The sequence below is a fragment of the Lepidochelys olivacea genome, assembly GCF_965140295.1.
Source record: "Lepidochelys olivacea isolate rLepOli2 genome assembly, chromosome: 10".
Classification (NCBI taxonomy): Eukaryota; Metazoa; Chordata; order Testudines; family Cheloniidae; genus Lepidochelys; species Lepidochelys olivacea.
The window spans coordinates 77,258,146-77,275,664 of NC_140420.1; the positions used below are offsets into that span (position 1 = coordinate 77,258,146).

At 51.1% G+C, this 17,519-nt stretch overlaps 1 protein-coding gene across 2 annotated transcripts in view; it reads right to left on the reverse strand.

Annotated features, from left to right (window-relative positions):
* Positions 1–11,307, reverse strand: part of ADAMTS17 (ADAM metallopeptidase with thrombospondin type 1 motif 17) — a 254,629-nt gene extending 243,322 nt beyond the window's left edge. For both annotated transcript variants that reach the window (XM_084641878.1, XM_084641877.1), the window contains exons 1-2: positions 11,169–11,307; positions 9,862–10,202 (exon numbers count right to left, since the gene is read on the reverse strand). In XM_084641878.1, coding sequence (XP_084498004.1) covers positions 9,862–10,202; positions 11,169–11,238 — 411 coding nt within the window. In that variant the 5' untranslated portion in view covers positions 11,239–11,307. The remainder of the gene's footprint in view (positions 1–9,861; positions 10,203–11,168) is intronic.
* Between the last annotated feature and the right edge of the window lie 6,212 nt (positions 11,308–17,519).

Here is a 17,519-nt window from a genome sequence, read left to right on the forward strand (position 1 = left end):
GTGCAGTTAGTAGCAAGGCTGGAATAGTTTCACCCTCACAAGGCATGCAAGTGAACTGCAAGTCAATTCAAATAACAAAATAAAAAGATGTCTACCCTTCCCCCAGCCACACCACACCCCAGGAACAATAAATGGTTCCCTCCTTTGCCTTCTATCCAACTTTCAATCTCTGATCAACTCAAGATGTCTCACCAGCAGAAAACATCCCCTTCCTTATTTCTTTATGTGATCAATGAGGAGTTCAAACACAGTCTCCGCTTCCCAGAGGCTTGTATACACATCGATCACTCATGCAAGAAAACATCTGCTAACACTAATCTACTCTTCTGCTACCAGTAGCTCATCACCCTCCTGGTGTCTACGCAGTATCTTGTTTGCCATAAGGCCTGGTCCACACTACAAAAGTAGATCGGTTTAACTACGGCAGTCAGGGGTGTAAAAAATCCACCCCTGAGCAGTGTAGTTAAACTGACCTGAGTTGCTGTGTAGAGAGCACTGGGGTGCTGGAAGAATTCATCCGTTGACCTAACTACCCCTTCTAGGGGAGGTGGATTATTAACTACGCCAGTGGGAGAACCCCTCCCGTCGGCATAGGTAGCGGCTACACTGAAGCACTACGGTAGCGTAGCTAGGCCGCTGCAGCATTGTAAGTGTAGACAAGCCCTAAGCCTTATCTACACTATGCTTTTAGAGGAGAGCTCACATCATTACACTGCCTCCGATGGTAGCAACAAGGAACTGCTCGGGCTGACCTAGCACTGGCATTCAGAGAAGACCATTCTCCAGCATTTCTACCGTTGTGTTGTCCAGACTTGCCCCAGGCCCTGGCTACCGCCGTGCTCCCATCTTTGGCTATTACTAGGGTCCTACCGAATTCGCGGTCATGAAAAACACATCACGGACTCTGAAATCTGGTCTCCCACCGTGAAATCTGTGTAGTATAGGGTAAAAGCACACAGAAGACCAGATTTCACGGGGGAGACCAGCATTTCTCAAATTGGGGGTCCTGACCCAAAAGAGAGTTGCAGGGGGGCCACAAGGTTATTTTAGAGGGGCTGCGATATTGCCATCCTTACTTCTGCGCTGCCTTCAGAGCCGGATGGCCAGAGAGCGGCGGCTGCTGAAGGAGGGCCCAGCTCTGCAGGCATCAGCACAGAAGGAAGGGTGGCCACACCGTACCACGCACTCCTCACTTCTGCGCTGCAGCTGGCAGCAGCTCTGCCCTCAGACCTGGGCTCCCGGCCAACAGCCACCGCTCTCCAGCTGCCCAGCTCTGAAGGCAGCGCGGCTGCCAGCAGCAGCCCAGCGGCCAGCAGCAGCCCAGCGGTATGAAATTTACAATTTTTAAAATCCTATGACCATGAAATTGACCAAAAAACAGCCCCTGAATTTGTTAGGACCCTAGCTATTACTGATGGAACAGTATCAGAGGTAAGGAAAGGTTGGATGATTTTTCAGTACATACTAGAGTAGCCAAAGCGTAATGGTGCTAATTAGAGATGGAAATCCAAACTTCCACAAGTGCACTGCTTTTGGTTCTGGTCCATACCACATGCTAATACAATCCAGCATTCACATTGTTTGTACCACCATTTTCAATACCAGAGCATCCCTTAACACCACCCATAGAAAGGTAACAAAATATACATTTAAAAGTGGCCTGCAGAGGATTTTTTAAATTGTGCTTATGTCTTTTTTTTTTTTTAATTATTCATCCTGAACAAAGGAAGTTTGCTTTCTTTTCCTTCAAAAAAATTAGGAATGTTCCACCTGACATCTTGTTTTGTGGGAGGATTTCTCAGAGGGTGATTTTTATACTTGATGAGCCCAATCCTGCAAACCTTTTGCAGGAGGGTCTCAGAAATGTGTAGTGGGAACTCTCTTTCTCAACTGAAGGGGCGGGGGTGCTGAATCTTTAACAGAGGCGTCCTTGCCCCTAAGTGCTCAGTAGGCATTGGAGATTAATTACATAGGCACGTGCACACAGTTTTAAACAGTCTGACAGACTCCCTTTCCAATTGCTCAGCTGTGACTCTGAAATGTTTTAATCTCACGAGTTCTCCAGTCACTCCACATTGCACAACCAGGCCTCAACCCACCTGTTTGGGGCCTTCTTTGTATCTTTCCTAGAGACCACCCCTTCCCCTACAATCACACTGTCACCCCAGAAGAGATCAGCTGGGATACTTTTAGTGTCGAACCTCTGGATTGGGCTCCCCAGAGCCAGCAGCTGAATAGACCAAACGCTCCCTACCATCACCCAGGCTTGATGGCCTTTCCAAGGCATTTAGTTACTCCTGCAACTTCCTGTCTGCCAATAAAGAGGAAGTCATTGAGGTGGGAGGAGGACTAACGACAGACATGGTCGATATTCCTACCTACTGCAGCTAACTTATGGGTGCAGTGTCTTCCTTTTGTCTGGTGCTCAGAAGTCCTGACCATCACGCTATAGCAAGCAGCATTTGGTGTTATTATTTCCACCCGTGCAGCGCCTCCCACGCAAGCTGGGGAAGAAAAATTCCCTTCCATTTCTCTAACAGCACGGACTTTCTCGCAACTTATCTACTATAGCTTGACTACTTCATCTTGAATTCAACAGTACTGGAGCATGTTTAGCCCCTCGAAGGGGAGGGCCCCTTAGCTCGCTACTCAAATTTCCCGAACAATGCTCACCTGATTGGGTCACATTTTCAACTGTGTCCAGCCGAAAACTTTATCGTCTCCTTTTGTGCAAACTTGCCAAAGCTTGTCCACATCCATCTAAAGAAGAATGGCCCATGCAAAATGCTCCAAAGCTTAGATGGAATGGCCTCGTTGCTCTGCTGTTCTTTCCCTTTTGTGTGTGGAGCTGGAAAGAAAAGAAGTCCTCTTCTCTCTGCTGAATATGGAGGACAATGCTGGAAAACCTTGACGGTTTCCCAGCTTTTAATTTATTCCTTTGAGTGTAACCTCCATCACTTTGCTTCATCGTACAATGGGGACCTCATGGTTTTTATTTGACCAGCTTTTGTACTATAGGTAATCTGCTTTCACTGATCTACTCCGCTCAAAAGAGGCTGCACAAAGTTTTGCTTGAACTCAAAGGGGCTGGAAATACGGTGTGGAAATTAAGATAAATGATGCTGGTAGAGGGAAACACTGAATCTTTCACTTACATCTTAGCTTCAGGAATATGTGTATTTAAACTAGTGATAGTCTGAATCCAAACCCCCAGCCTCCAAATTTTAGAATGGGCCACACAAAGGGTAATTCAGACAAGTCTCTGGATCCAAACCTGCCCCAGTGATTTCTGGTTTCAGGTTGGGTTCTAAACCAGAACAGACACCACGTCAAACGAGAGATCCGAAAGTCAGTCTAAACCTAATACACAGAAATGACATCCTCAGTTCATCTCTAAGCGCAATCACTTAAACACTGTCAAAAATTCAAGCCGCGCATAACCAAAACCACCTTCACCATTGCCCTGCATACTTTGCATGTTGTCACTGAAGTACAAACATACTAATCAAATGTGGAATGAATAGTGTCTCATTTTAGCAGTTCACAGAGACTCTGGCAGGAACGAGAAGCGAAGGAATTAATACTTAAAATACAATCTTTGAAAACTCCCAATTCCAAATGGAGACATACCACCATGCTGGACGCCACAAGGCAAATGAATGACTGAAAGTCACCTGCAGACAGGGTTCACGTTTTCTTTTACTTGGGGGGTGGGGGTAAGGGGGTCTGTACAGCTGATAAGCCTGCTAGCACTCAGGGAAGACAGTGTGGCACTTAACATATGGAAAGCTTGGCATTTAAAAAGCTTTATCCATTCTATACTATGGCTTCAACCATGAGAGTAACAAAAACACAATGGAAGGCAGCTGTCAAGCACTGCTCTGCCAAATTCTGCTAGAGGGTTGGGATCAGTCCAGAATAAGAACAGATTAACTGGATCTGTGATGTTATACATAGTATCGATGCATAAATAGAGTTCTCAGATGCCTGCAGCAAACATTACAATTTCCACACTAAAGGAGACCAGCAGTCCCCCATTCCACTATCTTGTCTCTGACGCCGGCTGCTACCAGGTGGGACCCTACAACCGAGCACATGTTTAAAAACTCAACAGTCCCCCACTCGTGTTGTTATAACACATGGTCTTGCCTGTGCAAATGAGTCAACCCTTTTTATTGAGGAATAAACCCCCATGTTAAGTACCACACTAGCTCTGGTTAGACCACAGTGCCAAGAACTTAGCCTGTCTGTGCCGTAAAAGCTGCCGTCTCCCCAACACAGTTAAAATCCTGCAGTGCACTAGGGACCAAAGGGTGTATTTAACTATGCTCCCTAGCTGCAGTACAGCCCTGCAAAGTCCAAGAGCGTAGCACATTTCAGGAACACGGCTAAACCAACAGGTGTGTCCCGCGTACGCTGCAAGTCAGAATGTGTGAATGGGAAGAGAAGAGGGGCTACCAGGTTGGAAGCAGAGTCTCCAAATGGGGCTTTTTACTGTGCAGCCCCACAGTAGGTACTTAGGTGACCCATTAGTAGGTAGTACTTAGGTGACCCATTCTTCGGTGTGCAGCCCCATTAGGTGACCCATTAGGTGTGCAGCCCCACAGTGGTAGTACTTAGGTGACCCATTCTTTACAGCCGGACTCGGTTGTAACACAGGTTAGCACCCTCCCCTAACCCAGGTACAACCTGTAGTCAGAAACTGTTCCACAGCCCATGTAAGGATTAACAACACTGTCAGCACCAGCAGGGTTTAAATAAACAAACCAAAAAAAACTTAGGTAGGGAAACTGCTAGCAACAGCCCTCCGAGAAGTGACCGTAGAATCCAGCTCTTGCTCAGTTCTCCTCCCAGCGCAAGAGGGATTGTATTTTTATTAGTACTCCGCTTGCCCCAATCGTGCTACACTCACCTGACACGTAATTTGTAGCACGGTTACTGGACATGGTTACAACACAACTGGTACCATCATTAGGCAATGACACCGTGTTACAACCATTCTAGGCTCAAGCTATTTTTAAGGTGTCTTGAGCATCTACAAGCCCTATCAACTGGGCCTACACTAGCAATGTTCAGGAAATCTCCCATGGCAGTATAAGCACCAGCAACCCTGGGAGCAACAGTGTACATCAGCTGCCAGGGGTTTTACCACCAGGTTATCTAACCCTGCACACAGCAGGTCTGTTTCATCTACATTATAACCTCCACCACTTCTGTTATCCATAGAGCTGCACTGCTGGAAAATATGAGTTCCTCGTTTTCTATTGCAGACAAGGTCTAGGTGGCAGTTTGAAATTAACAACATACTGCAGTGTTTCCCAAACTTGGGACACTGCTTGCTCAGGGAAAGCCCCTGGTGGGCCTGGCCAGTTTGTTTACCTGCCGCATCCGCAGGTTCAGCCGATCGCGGCTCCCACTGGCTGTGGTTTGCTGCTCCAGACCAATGGGGGCTGCAGGAAGCGGAGTGGGCCAAGGGACGTACCACATGATGGTCTTGTGGTTAAAGACCAAGACTGGGAATCAGAACACCTGGGTTCTATACATGGCATAACCGTGGACTTCCTGTATGACCTTGAGCAAGTCAAGTCACACATCCTCTCAGTGCCCTTAAGGACTGTCTACACACAAGGCTACAGCAGTTTAACTAGAGGTACAATTTAAAATTTGGTTTAGTTAAACAATGCAAAAGACACGCGAGTACTCTTAAATGGATGCAAACCTGGTTTATATCAAGTTAGCTTAAATTGATTAACCAACTGAAAAAAATCACTCAAGCTAAAATAAAAATGTCTCCACAGGGCTTTGCATGAATTTAACTGAATCAGTTTTAAAACCAGTTTAAGTTTAATTGGTGCAACTTCTACATAAACAACAGCTTTAGTGTCCTGCTCCGTGGTTACTGCCTCTTTACTTCACAGGGCTGTTACGAAGCTAACTAGGTGAAAAGTAACGTCATGGCCCTACCCAACAGAGGAGGAGTAATCCCAGTATGCTGATGTACTTTGTCTCGCAATAGATTTGCCTCCACCATTCCCAGCAACAAACGCACAGGTGGCATAAGCATGTGCAACTCCCCTGAATTTACCCACGTAAACAAGTAGCAGTTTTGACTGCTGGTGTCCATGTCACTGTCCTCCATCGAACCTACTCGTTTTCTGAACCGAATGTCAGGCAGCTCCAATGAATCATTCTGACGCTTGTTTAGAATTCAGACCTGCTCTAGAAATATCAGGACTCACATTTGGAGAGTAGAGAACAAAGATTAACTAGTCTAGTTCCACCCCCCACCACCTCTGCCCCAACTTTTCCACTGGGAATAATGCCAATTTTCTTCTCTCCCCCTCACTCACTCCCAGATCTCAGGCAATTAATACTGTGCCTACAACTACACTCCCCTTTCAAAAAAGTTCTCTTCTCTGCCTGTCGTACCTTTTAGCTATGCTAGAATAGGTATCTTTAAAAGCCCAGCACTTCATAAATGGGATTAACAAAGCGTGCTTCGTGGCAAACGTTCAGAGCTGTCCGTGAAAAGCTAAAACCAGAGATATCAGTTTTAAACGTCAAGAAGCTTTTGGTGGTATACGTCTCAGTTTACAGTGTCAATCATAAATATGCTAATATTCAATATCTTGGATGCTGTCTTTTACCTGAGGCACAGCGCCCTCATATGGTTCCAAAGGAAAGCATCAAACCCTGCTTAATCCACGTGCAGAGTAGATTCTTACTTCCAAGTCACTTTAGATTAACTGTTTGCCAATAGATCCGTACTTGAAACAATAAGCAAAGGCTCCCAGTAAATGTTCCTATTCTTTTCAGGAATCAAAGTTAACAATACTAATGAAAAAACAATAAATGACCCAAACACCCGAGTACTCAAACCTCTAATGACCAAGGCAAAAGATCAAGAAACGGGAGAGCCATCCTTAACAAGAATTCCTTTTACTGCTTGAAGGGCAAGGGAATGGCTAAGCTGCAATGCCAACTGTATTCCACAGATTGCACAGTCTAGTCAAACAGCACAAGCAGCCATCCCACTCCAAGATTATCAATGCACCTCTCTTTGAAAGGAGGCCCCGCACCAGCTTCTAACTCATGTTTCACCGGCAGCACAATGCTCTCCCATTGTATTACAAACCCAACTACAACCCTTAATCCTTAGGTGGAGAAATTCTGCCACCCAATGTGCAAAAAGCATCTTCATGTCATTAAGCAGTTTATTCCACGGGCTATTCTGTTGCTGACAAAGCTATCGGGAATCTCTAAATTGCCGTTCCAGGGCAGAAAAGCAGATATGTATGTGCACTGGTCGGGAAAGAGCTGATCGGGAGGAAATAGGAGGAGATAAGGAGCCTAATAAAGAATCCAGACTCATGTTGTACTCTTTTGAGTAAACATTGCAAGGGGTAAGTGCAACCACAAGATGATGAAATAAATAGAGTCAAGTTCCAGCTCATGATGCTTGGCTCTTATACAGCAATTTGATCAAGACCACACAGCAAGTCAGGTGGCAGGAACAGAGATTAATCAACTGAGCCTTGTTCTGGCCAGATGAGCTGCCAATCACATACCACACGGCAGGTGACAGTCAGCAGCTGGGTGAGAAGTAACTAGCTGCTGAGATGGGCAGGACAGGACAGTCCAGTACTGAGATTTATCAAGGCTACTACTGCAGAGCGCAGCCTGTCACAAATGACTTCTACATGTCCTAAAGGGTAGAAGCGTCAGAGGCTTTTCAGTCCACCCTGACTGGAACAAGGCGGCTGGGAAGTCAGTAAGACAAGATCTGGCTGCTGAGCTGCTTCCCTCCCTGAGGGCAGGTTTTGACCTCTGTGTTCCCATCCAAGCAGAGCACCTGAGCGAGGGGGAGCAGTGAGCAGAGCAGCCCCAGGGATGTTGCCACCCATCGCATCTCAGATGACAGAAATCCTCCATCAGCATGAAGACATTGAAACAAAGGGATTAATTAAGTGGGACGGGTCAGTGTGGAGAGGGATCCCTAGAGCCAGCCGCCCCGCCCCCCGACAGGGATCCCCCAGGCTGGACAGGGTGGAGAGGGGTCCCTAGAGCCAGTCCCGTCCTGACAGGGATCCCCAGGCTGTACAGGGTGGAGAGGGGTCCCTAGAACCAGCCCCCTCCCCTGACAGGGATCCCCAGGCTGGACAGGATGGAAAGGGGTCCCTAGAACCAGCCCCCTCCCCTGACAGGGATCCCCCATGCTGGACGGGGTGGAGAGGGGTCCCTAGAGCCAGCCCCTCCCCGACAGGGAACCCCCAGGCCGGACGGGGTGCAGGGGGGTCCCTAGAGCCAGCCCCTCCCCGACAGGGAACCCCCAGGCCGGACGGGGTGCAGGGGGGTCCCTAGAGCCAGCCCCTCCCCCGACAGGGATCCCCCAGGCCAGACGGCGTGGAGAGGGGTCCTTAGAGCCAGCCCCCTCCCCTGACAGGGATCCCCCAAGCTGGATGGGGTGGAGAGGGGTCACTAGAGCCAGCCCCTCCCCGACAGGGATCCCCCAGGCCGGACCGGGTGCAGGGGGGTCCCTAGAGCAGCCCCTCCCCCGACAGGGATCCCCAGAGCCAGACGGGGTGCAGGGGGTCCCTAGAGTCAGCCCCTCCCTCGACAGGGATCCCCCAGGACAGACGGGGTGCAGAGGGGTCCCTAGAGCCAGCCCCTCCCTCGACAGGGATCCCCCAGGCCAGACGGGGTGCAGAGGGGTCCCTAGAGTCAGCCCCTCCCTCGACAGGGATCCCCCAGGACAGACGGGGTGCAGAGGGGTCCCTAGAGCCAGCCCCTCCCCCGACAGCGATCCCCCAGGCCAGACGGGGTGCAGGGGGGTCCCTAGAGCCAGCCCCTCCCCCGACAGGGATCCCCCAGGCCGGATGGGGTGCAGGGGGGTCCCTAGAGCCAGCCCCTCCCTCGACAGGGATCCCCCAGGCCGGACGGGGTGTAGGGGGTCCCTAGAGCCAGCCCCTCCCTCGACAGGGATCCCCCAGGCCGGACGGGGTGCAGGGGGTCCCTAGAGCCAGCCCCTCCCTCGACAGGGATCCCCCAGGCCAGACGGCGTGGAGAGGGGTCCCTAGAGCCAGCCCCTCCCTCGACAGGGATCCCCCAGGCCAGACGGCGTGGAGAGGGGTCCTTAGAGCCAGCCCCCTCCCCTGACAGGGATCCCCCAAGGTGGATGGGGTGGAGAGAGGTCCCTAGAGCCAGCCCCTCCCCGACAGGGATCCCCCAGGCCGGACCGGGTGCAGGGGGGTCCCTAGAGCAGCCCCTCCCCCGACAGGGATCCCCAGAGCCAGCCCCTCCCCCGACAGGGATCCCCCAGGCCGGACGGGGTGCAGGGGGGTCCCTAGAGCCAGCCCCTCCCCCGACAGGGATCCCCCAGGCCGGACGGGGTGCAGGGGGGGTCCCTAGAGCCAGCCCCTCCCCCGACAGGGATCCCCCAGGCCGGACGGGGTGCAGGGGGGGTCCCTAGAGCCAGCCCCTCCCCCGACAGGGATCCCCCAGGCCAGACGGCGTGGAGAGGGGTCCCTAGAGCCAGCCCCTCCCCCGACAGGGATCCCCCAGGCCGGACGGGGTGCAGGGGGGTCCCTAGAGCCAGCCCCTCCCCCGACAGGGATCCCCCAGGCCGGACGGGGTGCAGGGGGGGTCCCTAGAGCCAGCCCCTCCCCCGACAGGGATCCCCCAGGCCGGACGGGGTGCAGGGGGGGGTCCCTAGAGCCAGCCCCTCCCCCGACAGGGATCCCCCAGGCCGGACGGGGTGCAGGGGGGGTCCCTAGAGCCAGCCCCTCCCCCGACAGGGATCCCCCAGGCCGGACGGGGTGCAGGTGGGGGTCCCTAGAGCCAGCCCCCCGGGAAGCGCAGTACCAGCCCGGCGCAGGTGCTGACGGCGGCGAAGGAGTCGCTGCGGTTCAGCACGCGTCCCGTGTAGAAGCAGAGCTGCTCGGCCGGGGGCCGGCGGCGGGCCCGGGCCTCTCCCGGCTCCTCCACCGCGAAGCCCCGCGCCAGGAAGTGCAGGTCCCGCCGGAGGTGCACGTAGAGCTCCCGGCCGGAGGCCGGCAGGCGGAGCAGCACGGCCTCCTCCTCGGGCGGCGAGCGCCGGGGGCTGCTCCCGGCCCCGGCGGCCCCGGCCCCGGCCGGCTGCGGCAGGTGGATCTTCTCCAGCGCCACTCGCTGCGGGATGGCCACTTCCAGCTCCGCGCCGCCGGCTGCGGGGGAGAAGCAGAGGGGCCGGGTCACTCGCGCCCCGGGGGCTGGGGCTAAGCCCCCTCCCCTCCACACCCCAGCCAGGATACCCGGGGGGGGGGGCGCCCAGCAAACGCCCCTCCCCATCCCCGCTGCGACCCGGCTCGTCACCCCGCCCCTCGGGAGCCCTGCGCCCCCCGCGCCGCAGCCAGAGCGCCCCGGGGGGCCAGTCCCCGCCCCCAGCCCTGCTGCCCACCCACGAGCACCAGGCGCTCACGGGGGGCGCCCACGTCAGCGCCTCCGCCCCAGGGGAGACCCTAGGGGGGCCGGGGACCCTCCGCTGGGCTCCCCCCTAAAGCGCCAAGCCCCCCGCGCCCTGCTCCGCGCAGCCGGGTCCCAGCGCGCAGCCCCCGGGCTGCAGCCTCGCGTCTTCCTGCCCTGGAAGGGCTCCGCAGCCCGTGGGGCCGAGGTGGGGGGAGGAAAGGGGGGTTTGTTTCGGTCTCTCCAAGGCCCAAGCGTGCCGGGAAGGAGGAGCGGGGGAAACCACGCAAGAAGGCTAAACCCGCTCCTTGTACCATTGCAATCCCCGTCTCTCTAACGCAGCCGCAAGCATCGCATTTCACCAGCCCCCCTAAAAGCCCGCGGGGAGAAGGGGAAGCGGAGCCAGTTGAAAGCCAGAACCAGGGACAGGCGGCGGCTTTCCCCATGAAACCTTCCCGCAGCCGGACCAGGAAAAGCAGCTGCCGAAGCCTGGAGCGACGTCCCCGGCCAACGGCGATCGCGGCCAGGCAGCAGCAGCTCTCGGGGGGCAAGCCCCGGGGGGCGCACGCCGCCGGCCCTGCGTGCAACGCTCAAGCTCTGCAGCCCCGGCGCTCCGGCCGGGGCAAACGCCGCAGCGGTCCCGGGCCACCGCGGCTGTCAGAGCCCAGGGGAGACGGGGATGCCGGGCTCAGGAAAAAGGGGGACCGGGGGGGGGAGAAAAGCGCTACCTGTGGCGGTGTCCAGTCCCCAGAGCAGCAGGAAAGGAAATAAGAGAGGCAGGAGGGAGCCGTCAAACATTTTATTGCAATAGAGGGGCCCCAGCGACTGGTCTGTGCAGTGCAGAAGAGGAGGCGGCGAAGGGCTGGCTGGTGGCGGCGGCAGCAAGCTCCCGGGCTGGAGTGAAGCCCTCCCAGCCTTTGGAAAAATTAATTAGCGCTGCGGACAAACCCAACGTGGTGAAAGTCCGGCCCCGCCTCCCCTTTGCCGTCCCAGGTGGTGATTGGAGCTCGGCTTCCGAGAGCTACACCTCCTGCTCTCCCATTGGGCGCCCCGCTTCAAACACTGGAGTAAATAGCTAGGTTGTAAGGGGAGGAGGGGTACACGTGGTTTGCGCGCAGGGAGGGGGAACTGGCACCAGGTGGCGCCAGGGAGCGAGGCTGCGGGGAGCCCCCTTGAGGTGAAGCTACCTGCACAGCTGGGTTGGGGCTCGGAATGAGCATAGGGGATGCTGAGCGGGAAGGTCTATTTGCCAGCTTGAAACAGGAAGCAAAGCATTTGTGCAGCGGGCAGGAGCCATTCCAGGCAACCCTGAGTCCCAGCTTTAAGGACGTTTTTAAATAACTTCAGGTGATTAAAAAGTAAGACAAAAATGAAAATTAAAAGGGGGCGGGGGAGACCAAAAAGAGAAACTTTCCCACCACACTGATTTTGTCCCTAACTAAATCTCCTTGTAAACTCTGTAGATGGTGCAAAATTTCAAGGCTTCTTGGAAAGGCACGTTGGAAAAGTAGAGGAGAAACAATTCGTACTCCACCCCACTTTTAAAAAGTGCCACAGCCAACTTTAAAAAAAAAATCACATGCTGTAGCCACACACATTTCTTCCCTTGTGTTACTCGCGCTAGCTCCCATTACTACAAGGGAAGGAAAATTTTAAAATTCTATTTACACATCACTGTTTCGGCTCTTTGTTTACATCATGCATTTCTCCCAGTTGGGACCCAGGAGAAGAGAGTGACTATGCAGGAATACTAAGAAAGGGGCAGATGGGACAATTCTAGAAACTGGCCATGGAGGAGGTAGAGCATGGGCTGTGGCATTGCAAGCTTTCCCCTCCTCCCCTTTTCTAATAGATCAACATGGAAAGTCCACCTCAATGTAGGAGAAAGGAATCCAGTCTCCAGGCCAATTCACCCTTTCATCTCTGTGCTGAAACCACCAGCTTTACACAACTTAGTGCCAACTGTGAACTTGCGTGTACGACTAGTTTTTTGTTGTAGACATCTGACCACTAGGGACTGGAGTGAGGCCACCAATTAAATATGCGTTGGCCAAATAAAAGCATCAGAAGGTAACTATATTTAGTCAGTACCACCATATATCTTAACTGAATCCCAGTGTAAATTCTGTAAATGGTGCAAAATTCCAAGACTTCTTGGAAATGCTGGAGAAGTGAAAAGCTCCATATTCCACTACCAGTCTCCTAAACCATCCTGTCTCCTCCCACTTTGAAGGTAGTAACAAATCCAGGGCCACTTAGAACTTAACAACTGTTGATATGCTGCACACAAGAGCTCCCTGGAACTTCATAGGGATAAAACTCAGTTCTTCTTGCTGCCAGTCACAGGACCTTTGCCACTTTTAAATAAAAATTTCCATCAGCTGTTAGCAGTACAGCACCTATGACACAGTTAAAAACGGTTCAGTCTTGTATCAGGCACATAGACCATACTAATTCATCACAGAATTCAACCATTGTGATGTTGTATCATGTTTTCTGCATTTCCTTTTCTTCATTAGCAAAGCTGAAAATGAAGATATCGGATCCTGATTTCTCAAGAAAGTGACCGGTTCCTGAATTTCCTGCAGTTTGTACTCCACTTGAAATCTTAATCTTCTGTTTATGTCGTCTCAGTTAATTGCCATAAAAATTATGAGGTTAGGAATAAACTGCATGAGCCGACAAAGTCTTATAGACAATGTACTTATAGGTTCGTGCAAATATTCTTCATAATAAAGAACAAAGGAAGAGAAACACCTGAAAATGTGAAAGAGAAATGGATTGTCACCAATAGAAAGTTTTCGTGTGATTCCTAAGAGCCATCAGCAGTTCATTTAGGATCTGTTCCTCCCTGATGCTCCAGAGAAGTCGCAAGCGTTCTCATTTCCCATAGATGTTAACTGACATTGAGGCCACTTTGGGCCTGATGCAAAGTCCATTGAAACCAATGGAATTCTTTCATTACCCAGACAGGGCTTTGGATCAGGCTTAATGCACCTGGCAGGACAGGATCCATAGCAAGTAGCTAAGGCCCAAATTGGTACCTCCTTTAAAACTATTGGCAGTTGATCTGCATCCTGGTTTCCAAACTTCTGTTAAAAAAAATAATCATCACTTTGTTGCTGAAATCTTAGAAGAATTCAAAGGAAGACCCATAACAAGGAGCAGGGCTGGGGAAATCACTGCTTGCCAACTGGGAAAAGAACAGCATAAGAAGTGTTACATACAAGCTTGTGAAAGGACAACACAAACAGAGAAAAGAACAAAGAGAAGACCATTAAAAAAAATCATTATGAGGTGGGGTTATTCCAAGCCCAGATCTTGGCTCAGAAAACTACACAAACTCAGGTTATGCCCCCAAATCCCCACGTTATTAATAACAAAACCAAACAATATAAAGACAGATTAAAAGATAAAATCAGGCACCAAATAGACATCCAAGCTTGGTTCTCCTCTTCCCTAATTAAGTGCTAAATCTCTTTACTTCCTTTCATACAGGTCCCTCCCAAACGACATTGTCGATTAAGAGCGAGTTTCTATCCCAGCCCTTAAAGGTATACTCACCATTCCCACTGAAAGTTGTGCGATTTTCCTCGCTCTGCAGAATTATTTAGGTCCCAGTTCAGCAAGGTACATTAGCACATACAGGGCTATTCATATGCTTACCTGTAAAAGCTGAAGGTCCAGAAATCTGAAGATTTTTATGCAAATATGCACTGCGTTAAGTGAAATATTTGATTAATATGCATCACCTCACTTGCCTAATTTCATCTTTTTATTCTGAAGGAAGAGGGTTTTGTTTTCTGCTTCTGCTCCCTCACCACAGGATTAGTCGCTCTACTGCAGTGGCAGGCGTGTTACAAAAGTAATTAAAAATAAATAATGTTGCGAAACATTTGGGCGAACGAAATCCCAGTGAAACTGAGAGACAAAGGGAAACATCCCAGTTTCTGATTTTTAAAATATCATTCCCTGACACCTAAATGGGTTCTTTCCTAGTAGAAAGACACTACGGCAACCACTAAAGAAGAGGGAGCAAGGAGCTCAGACACCCCGGTAAGGGGAAAATGCACTCTCTGGCAGACCAAGGAAAATGCCATGTTAACTCCTCCAGTGATATCACACACCACAGAAGCTCTGGTTTCTTCACGATCAAACTCTCTTTCTGGGAGCTGCTTCAACCTGCCTAGCTCCCTGAGAGCTGGGATCCTAGAGGCCATCTCCAGGCCTTTCTCTGCCATCACCCTGCCCATGCCCTACTGATTTTGCTCTTCTTACCACAGCCACAGCTTTACTGTGAAATGCCCCCTTACTCTACACAGGGGATGTAAGTCACCTAAGAACTCCATATGCACCCCATAGTCTTGATGTTCTGCGATCTGATAGGAAGTGGGTTCGGGATGTTCTAACACATCAGTATTCTCTATGGTCTCAGTTAAGTTATTCTGGCCATATAACATGGGAGTGTTTGGGGGCAGAGCATCACACCCCTTACTTCTGATTTAAGTCCCCTTGTTTCTCTGGGCGATTCAATCCCTCACAGTATCAACTGGAGTCATTACCACGGGATGACCATTCAGTGGCCTGTGTGAGGTAAGCTGCTGGTTCCAGACCAATTCTTAGTAGACAAATGTCCCTGTAATACCTGGCACCTCTGTTGGCAGTCTCATCAGAGAGGCTGAATTGCCATGTGAAAGAAACTACCCTCTTCCCACCAGCTCCCCATGAAGCGGGCCAGCGTGGGGAAGTTCGTCGTGCTACAGTCATCACTGTCCCTGTCCCGTGGGTGAATGAGGGCCATCGCTCAGCAAGGCTGTTAATCCGGAGCCTTTCATCAGCACTAACTAGGTTTTTTTTCCAAAAGAGGAAACGTAATCTCCCTTCATTAAAGGCAATTGTAAGGCAGCACCGAGCAACGGGAATGCCAGAGGGAAGCAAGCCCATTGATTTCAACGCATGCCAGTCATATCGGCTCACGTCAACTCTGAGCAACATGAGCATTCGTTCTCAGCGTGTAATCCACAATTACACAGCAAAGGCTCCCATTCCGTCAAGGAAAGTCTTTCAAGCTTTGGGAGGAAAGGAGGGTTGAGGAGATGCCAAAAAAAAGGAAGGGAAGGAGAAAACCAAGGCACAGACTGTAATTTCTGGAGTGCTACACTTTTCTAGGCATTCTACATGTTCAAAGCAAAGCTGACCCTGGGCAGTGAGCTCCCAGTCCTGTCTAGTCCCTCTGACATCGCTGAGTGTTATTATGTATTTAACTGTGCCACCTCTCACCCCAAGATCTCAAAGTGCCTTAGAAAGATGAATTAACCCTAAGAATGCCCCTATTGGGAAAAGAGTGTCAACCCCAGTTGACACACAAGTAAACAGACACTCAGGATAGGTCTTTCCTGCCCAGTTAGCCTGGGTTCTTACCTTGATTTTAGCCCATCCACACACAAAAACCTGTGAGCCGAGTTTGAGCCCAGCTAGCTGACCCAGCTAGGGGGTGTGGGTTAGAGGTCAGGTGCTGCTGTCACTCAGACGGAAACCTGCCCACTTTGCAGTCAGGATGCAAGCAAAAAAAATCCATTGTATGCTGACAGCCCTCCCACACCCTTCCCACAATTCCCCCTGAAGGACAGACAAGTTTTCCCCACTGTTGATGCAACTGGCTGGGTAAGAGGCCTAGAGTGTCTCAGCACGAAGGGCACACGGGTGAGGGCAGAAGCAGTGAGGACAGCATAATTTGGGTCTGGCTTTACAATGGGGATACTCACACCTGGGCTAGGCTGTCCCAGGTGCTCAGACTCAGGTGCCAATCACCTGGTTTAACTGGGCAGTGATCCCTGTGGAACAAGCAAGGCAAATTAACATCACTCTGATTGTGCTCCTTTGCTGCTAACTGATGCCAGGTCACCTCCTTCAGGCCCAGGTGGCGTGTTACAATAGGAGAGGATTTGCTGGGTCTTAGGTGAAAGCAAGTTGCTGGATGCAGTAGGGAGATCAGGGAAGCTGGGCACAATGGTCACAATAAAACCTTGACACTCTGTAAGAATTGGCTGCTTTCCGGTCATGTCACAAACTCAAAACTCAGTTCACGTTGGTCGAATGTTCCACAAACCTGCTGAGAAAACCTACGACCCATTTCAAGCAAGGCAGGGGCTGACCCTATGGCTCAGATTCCTTGTTCTGAGGTGAGACCAGGTGAGACTCAATGGCTTCGCCTGCACTGTCAGCTTTTAGGTTCCATCAGATCTAAAACTAGAGATTGGCCCACGCCGAAAGCCTAGATAAGAAACCCCTTGAGTCAGGGAAAAGCTCGGATTCATGTCCACATCTCACACCACAGTGGTGGGCCAAACCAAAAGATCAGATTCAAGCACCCTTGAACTTCTGGGAAAGGTCAGAGGTGGGTCTGACCCATCACTACCCAAAATCTGTGAGTGAAACTCAGGGGGCCTGCACCAATCAAGACAGGTTGGCACAGGGCTCTAGCAATCAATCAGGTAGGAAGCCACTTGCCATTGCTGTCCCACTGGGGGCAATTCATCTGCCTCTTTGGGGAAGATCAGCTTGACCTGTGAGCTGTCAAAGGTGGACAGGGGCCTGGACAATCACTTAAACATAAAGCCAGCCCCATTGTTTTCTATAGCCAATCACTAACCATAGTCATATGCGAAGGGAGCAAAGATGGTATCATCTCTCTATTTTCATAGTTTTGGCTGGGACACTTGCTGGTTTATCTTTTTTCCAACCTTTCCTTCGATGCAAAATCCTAAGCAAAAAGGAAAAAAAAATCCCCGCAAAATTAAGAGGGGGAAAAAAACAAAAGAAACTTCCATGAGTAGCACTATTCAAACTGTTTTGGTCATTTAAACTAATGTCGGATAGTTAGGGCAATAAGAGTTGATGTGGCCATTGCAGTCCTAGGGTCCCAGTACAGATATACGCTCTGCATTGCTCTCAGTTTCTCTCTGGTATCTAACTTTATCTCCTCAGATTCCTAGGAATTAGGCACTTGGCAAGTCAGCCACTTCAATCTAGCAAAGCTCTGATGCACATGTTTGGGATTAATTGACTATTTGACAGAA